The sequence below is a fragment of the Malurus melanocephalus genome, unplaced genomic scaffold (assembly GCF_030028575.1).
Source record: "Malurus melanocephalus ecotype Western Australia unplaced genomic scaffold, MMel_1.1 scaffold_802, whole genome shotgun sequence".
In the NCBI taxonomy this organism is placed as follows: Eukaryota; Metazoa; Chordata; class Aves; order Passeriformes; family Maluridae; genus Malurus; species Malurus melanocephalus.
The window spans coordinates 94,429-100,735 of NW_026624034.1; the positions used below are offsets into that span (position 1 = coordinate 94,429).

At 46.6% G+C, this 6,307-nt stretch overlaps 1 protein-coding gene across 1 annotated transcript in view; it reads right to left on the reverse strand.

The window, feature by feature from the left end:
- Positions 1–671: 671 nt before the first annotated feature.
- The window catches only part of GCH1 (GTP cyclohydrolase 1), a gene marked incomplete at its 5' end in the record, with an annotated part of 19,389 nt that continues 13,753 nt past the window's right edge, over positions 672–6,307 (reverse strand). The window contains 3 exons of the mRNA XM_057385253.1: positions 672–1,315; positions 2,446–2,530; positions 3,432–3,463. Of these exons, the coding sequence (XP_057241236.1) occupies positions 1,189–1,315; positions 2,446–2,530; positions 3,432–3,463 (244 nt within the window). The remainder of the gene's footprint in view (positions 1,316–2,445; positions 2,531–3,431; positions 3,464–6,307) is intronic.

A 6,307-nucleotide genomic window follows, 5' to 3' on the forward strand; every position in this document is an offset into this window, starting at 1 on the left:
CCCAATTAAGAGTTACAAAACACCCATTAAAATGGGAACAAAGCACAAGTTCAGCCAAGTCCAGCYGGACTGAAACTTTTTGTACCAATTCTGCCACTGACAGARGTTGCCACATACRCAGAYAAAAATGTGGTTTGATTCATTYTGAAGGCCCTGGAAATGCTTTTYKCAGCTGCTCTTATGAAATGAGYTGTTGTCACTTCAGGTTATTCTGCCCCAAAATGACCCAACCTATCAGCAGAGAGGGGAAGCATCACGTGCTGTGCTCAGGATTTTGTGCTCACCTTTGGTCCAGCCCTGGAAATGGAAACCTTAGAATGCTCAGAAATCTTCATTTTCACAGYATCTGATTAATTTTAGCTTCTCAGTCTAACCCACGGAAATCCAAGAAGGAAAGCTCCAGATATAAATATCATTAAAAACCTCYCTGGATACCTCAGGACTTTGCAGCTGGACTCTGCAGGGTTTTTTTCCTCCCCTCTGTTAAAAGTTTCCTTAAAGACAGTAAGAAATGGACAGTTCAAGTGTTCAGACACTCTGAGGCACAGAGGAAAATGTCCACAAACCCCTTTGTACTCAGACAGGACTATGGTCCCAAATAATTCAGAATTCCCTGCCTGTTAAGAGGATAGGAAAAACAGAGTTTACACATTTCTCAAACAAACAAAAAWTACACAAAAAATGAAGGATAATACTAGCAAGGATATACAACACAGCAGAGGTAACATCTCAGAGGTGGAACACACATACCCAGGTACTCAAACAGCCACTGCAGGACTTGCAATAAAACAGAGCCAAATAATTCAGGACAATCCCAATCCTACAACGATTCACAGCCTTTCAGTTGTTTCCTGCGCTGCTCCACATTTATTCTAACAGACATGACTATTTCATAAATATCCATTTCACTCCCAAGCCCCCCTTCTCTCCTGCCAGTGGGATATTCTGCATTACGGGTGGAAAAACATTTCCCAACCCCTCCTTGTAGGCTGCAATCCTGCGACATCAGCGTCAGTGGAAATCCAGGAGGAGCCTCCCCCATCCCAGCCTTGCCACCAGAAGGCTTTCACTGCACAAAGACTACAACAACAATTCACAACGATTTCGTTTAGAGGCGGGATGTGGGAACAAGGACAGACAGCGACACGGGACAGAACAGCCCAGAGTGCATCCAGAGGGCAACACAGTTCAGCTCCTGATGAGCGTCAGGAATTCTTCGCGGGTCTTTGGATCCTCCCGGAACACCCCCAACATTGTGCTGGTGACAGTTTTACTGTTCATTTTCTGTACCCCACGCATGACCATGCACATGTGCCTAGGACAAATGAGAGGGCAGTCAATACACCAGGAACACTCATGGAAAAGGAGCGATCTGTAGGGAGAGATGGCTCTTACACGGCCACATTCCATCCTGGGAAGGTCACAAACCATYCCATCCAGAACGGGAATCGGCAGCATCTCAGCTGTGGGGGAGAGCCACAGCTCAGCCCCTGAGCACTGCCAACTCTTCTCTGAGCCCAGGGAAATCCCTCCTTCCCAAGGGTCATTCCGGTCACAGGGACATGCCTGCTGCTATTCCCGAGCTCTGCACTTCTCCAGGAGGCAGAAGGAGCMCTGGGACACCTGGGACAGCTCCTCGCGGCCGCATCACAACAGAGGATCAGGCAGTGCACACTTAAACGGCTCCAGCACACCCGGATTATTATTTTTTTATTACTACTACTAATACTTTAATATTAATAGGGTTCTTATTATTGTCGTTGTGTTGTTAATTATTACTCTCTGTGCCTGATAGCCAAGAACAGCACACAGCTATCACAGCCAAAAGGGAAGTACGCACCAGCCCTGCAGCACAGAGCAGGGATCCTATTCCTGGAACACCTGGGATCTCACTGAGCTGGGATTCCACCCCTGGAGCACTCAGGATCCCATCCCTGGAACAGCTGGGATCACATGGAGCTGGCATCCCACCCATGGGACACCTGGGATCCTACTGAGCTGGGATCCCACCCCTGGAACACCTGGGATCACACTGAGCTGGGATCTCACCCCTGGAACACTCAGGATCCCAATGGGCTGGGATTCCACCCCTGGAACACTCAGGATCCCATCCCTGGAACAGCTGGGATCACATGGAGCTGGGATCCCACCCACAGGACACCCAGGATCCCACTGAGCTGAGATCCCACCCCTGGAACACCTGGGATCACACTGAGCTGGGATCCCATCCCTGGAACATCTGGGATCACATTGAGCCAGGATCCCACCCACGGGACACCCGGGATCCCACTGACCTGGGATCCCACCCCTGGAACAACCAGGACCCCATTGAACAGGGATCCCACCATGGAACACCCAGGATCCCCCTGAGCTGGGATCCCACCATGGAACACCCAGGGTCCCCCTGAGCTGGGATCCCACCATGGAACAGCCGGGGTCACTCACGTGGCTTCCACGACGACGCCGACCCCGGCGGGCTGTAAGGCTTCTGTGATGGCGATTGCAATTTGTTTGGTAAGGCGCTCCTGGACTGAGGAACAACAGGGATGTCAGGATCCCAGAATCCCAGAATGGTTTGGGCTGAAGGGACTTAAAGCTCATCCAGTTCCAACCCCCMCACYAAGGGCAGGGACACCTTCCACTGGACCAGRTTGTTCCAAGCCCCATCCATCCTATCTTTCATTTGTATCCTGGAACAGATCCTTTATTTTCTTGTTTATATTTGGAGCCATTTTGCATTCCACCTCTCCAATTTGCTCCAACAGCTCCTCCATTTCCTATCTTACAGTTATATTTTTTTCATCTGTTTTCTTTGTTTTTTAATTTGTTTGTTCCCAGCTTTACTGCTGCATCATTTATTCCTCACACCCAATTTCTCTTCTTAAGGAACGGAAACGGAGATAAAAAATGAGATTTTTCCTGCAAAACTGGACTTCCTGTAGCCTGATGGTCTCTATTCATGTCTCCTGCACCCTCTATTCACCAGTCTGGTGGTCAAATGAGACTTCTGTCACCAAAAARAAGCCAAATTTAACTATGGGACAAAGGCAGCAGGCTCAGCCCAACCCAAGRCTTTGGACCCTGCAGGCTCCTCCCCTTCTCAGGGAAAGGAGGCAGCTCTTGCTTCATTGCCTCAGACAAGAATTCCTGGAGGAATCTCTCCAAATCTCTGCAGGASAGTTCATCCCCAGCAGCATCCATTAATCTTTGGGATCAGTGCCTCAATTCCTTCCTCCATTGACTTTCCTAGGCAGATGYCACCCTTCACTGGGAATGCAGGGGCTGAGTACAATAAACAGGTGAGAAAAACTTCTTCAAGAAGAGTACTTCTTCACTCTTAAACTCCACATCTACAGTTCACCCCCAGTTACCAGCCCCCGGCACTGGCTGGGAGAGGAATGCCCACAACAAACCCAAAATTTTGTGTTTACCTTGTAATCTTCTGCTGTATATCTCCACAATCCTAAAGGACAGAGGAAAAGGACAATATTAGTTATTTCCAGCTGGCTGATCTTCCCAATTAACTTGGTGCAATCAGGAGAGGCCACTGTGCTGGTCCCTRTCCTTCCTGGAAATCCTGGCCATGCTGGTTGCCCATTCCTCACAGACTGTCCTTGGGACATGGCTGTGTTTAGTGACAGATTTCCCCCACCTGCAGCCCCAGGGACTATTTTAAGGTAAATCTGTCCCTTCTCCCCTGGTCTCCTTCTGTTGGCTTGGAATTCCTTGTGTCCCCACCCACCTGCATGGCACAGCTGKGRGGGAATCCRTGCCCAAAGCCTCCCTAAACCCCARTCCCTGAGTTGGGGCTGGAATATCTCCTTGTACTTCAGACTAAACCAAATCTTGTCCTGAGGACCATTGGGATAATGGATTCCCAGAAGGATACAGAAATTGTGCAAGAAATGTTTTTGCTTCTTGCATTTAACTTAGCTGAGAACAATGAGACAGAATTGGTCTTATTAAAAACAGATTCTCTCCACTCCTACCTCACCCCATCCTTCACCTTTCAGCACAGGGATCACCTTAATGGTCCCCTCCAACACAGCTTCAAATTTCAGCCATTGCTGGGCGGTGGAAKTGACACTTATCGACAGTTCTAGAATCCACACACTTCAGAAAATCCATATAATTGCTCTGCAACTCCGGGGGCTGTTCCTGCCAACCTCAAATGCTTAATTACACTCCAAGTGGCCACAAAAAGGAGCTGCTGCAGGCTTTGGTACCTGTCTGGTCACACCAGACACGAGGCAGACGCTGCCTGGCAGCCTGAGGCATCACTTACAAGAACCATCCCCGACAATGAGACTCTCCTGCTGTTTTGGAGAGAGAATTAAATGGACAAACTTCCCTCCAGCAATGAAATGGTTGTGTTACAGCATAAAACAGAGCAGCACAATATTTAGATTAATTCTATGGGTGGGAAACACGCTCAGGAATTGCACAGAAGAAGTCCTAACGTGTTYTTGCAAAAAGAGCTATTTGAAAGARCGTTTTCAAGCCTGAGCTTAAAACCCAGAGAAARATGTTTGTTTACTGAATGCAGGTCATCCCCAACTACAGAAACTCACCACAACAAACTAATCCTATTATGAAAGATTAGGCCCAGARCACCAAGAGCCTCACAAATCTTTGCCTGAACACTGGGTGCATTATAGAGGGCACGAAAGGGAGCCATGGTTTGGCCCCTCTTCATGGCAAACATTCACAAGTGAGAATATTTTGTTATACAAGAATCAAATCTTTTCATTATTGCASTTTATGGGAGTTTTTAATGGGAGTTTTCTTGCTTTAAAAAGAGGCAAGATTCAACCTTTGGGCRCAGTGCAGGAAAACCTTGCACATTTTGATGCAGGTTTTCCTCCTGAGAACAAATAGTAGGGAAATTGTACATTTCTAGCACCATGTTGCCACTTGCCTAAAAAAAAAGAAAAAGTAACTGAAAACCATTTTGAGTTTCTTTTTACAACTGCAAACAAGAAATAAACAGAAACCAGAGCAAGCACAAACTGGTGGATGAATATTTCAAACGTGATCCTTAATCTGGCATTGGAGCCCTGCACAAATGAAAGCACGTCCTAAGGACAGACTCTTCAGGAAGGATGGATTCTCTTCAGAACTCCAACTCCAAAAAACAACAACAACAACCAAAATATCAAAACAAAACAAAACCCCTCAAAAAAAACCCTAAAAACCAAAATAAAAAAAGCCCCAAACAAACAAAAAAACAACCCTAACCCCCAAAAAAACACAAAAACCCAGCCCTGCACCACTTAAAGACCAACCCAACACACAACACAAGCCATGTGCTGCCCCACAGACACCCCAAACTTGAGCAGCTACAGGAGATGAAGTCTTTTGCTCAGCAGTTGCAKTTCAGACAGCTCAGAACCCCAGCCTGTAATTCCAGCTGCTCTGTACAGCCTCAGAAAGCATGCAGGAAAAAAAAAATTACAGCTTGGACAGCCTGTTTCAGCATTTTAATCAGAGAAAAGCTACTCCTAAAGGGCTGCTGAAGATGCCTCCCTGCACTCTGAGGTCACAGAGCAAAGTTGGGACCTCCAAGGATCCTTCCAGTCCCAAACCTGACTCCCTGTGGTGCAAATGGAGCACAGAATGGAGCTGGCTCACTTTAGAACATTTTGCTGTYGTGCCCTACACATTTCTTACCTGCTAAGAAAACCCAGCAGACAGATTAATTCTCATTAGTGTTATTGGAACTGCAGCAGGATTAACAGACCTGTCAGGGAGAGCAGAAGCAAAACCTATCTGGTGTTTCTAAGCCGCAGCCAAACTTCTAGTTTTGTTTCTCAAACTTCCACTCTGATCCCAAATAATCTGCTTATTGAAGGGATCTACCATCCTCTTCCTCACCAGCTCTGGAAAGTGTCACTTAAAAAAAAGAGTCAGTGCAGAACTGACCCAAGGGCACTTGCTGAGAAAAGAAAAGCTATTTTACATAACACATGGATTTCTCAAGTGTGTGACAATTGCTTTGTTTCTTAGGCTGAACCTTATCTATAAAATCTACCCCATGGRGCTCTCAGCGTGTCTTCAGCGGAAGAAAGAAATGCCAAATTTATCTGAAGAGTCAGCCAAGAGATGAAAGCTTTAGATTCAGTTTTTATCCATAAAATGTGCTCATTTACAGTTTGGAAGTTTCAGATTTCTGTTCTTTTTAGTCAATCTACATCCAAGTAGTAAACAGCTGTAAATTYTCAGTGGTTTTTGTGGCCTGCCTTAGAACATGACCAAAGTTGTTCTTTGCCTCAGAGCTCGCTGCAGACCCCAGGAACACACGAAAGCA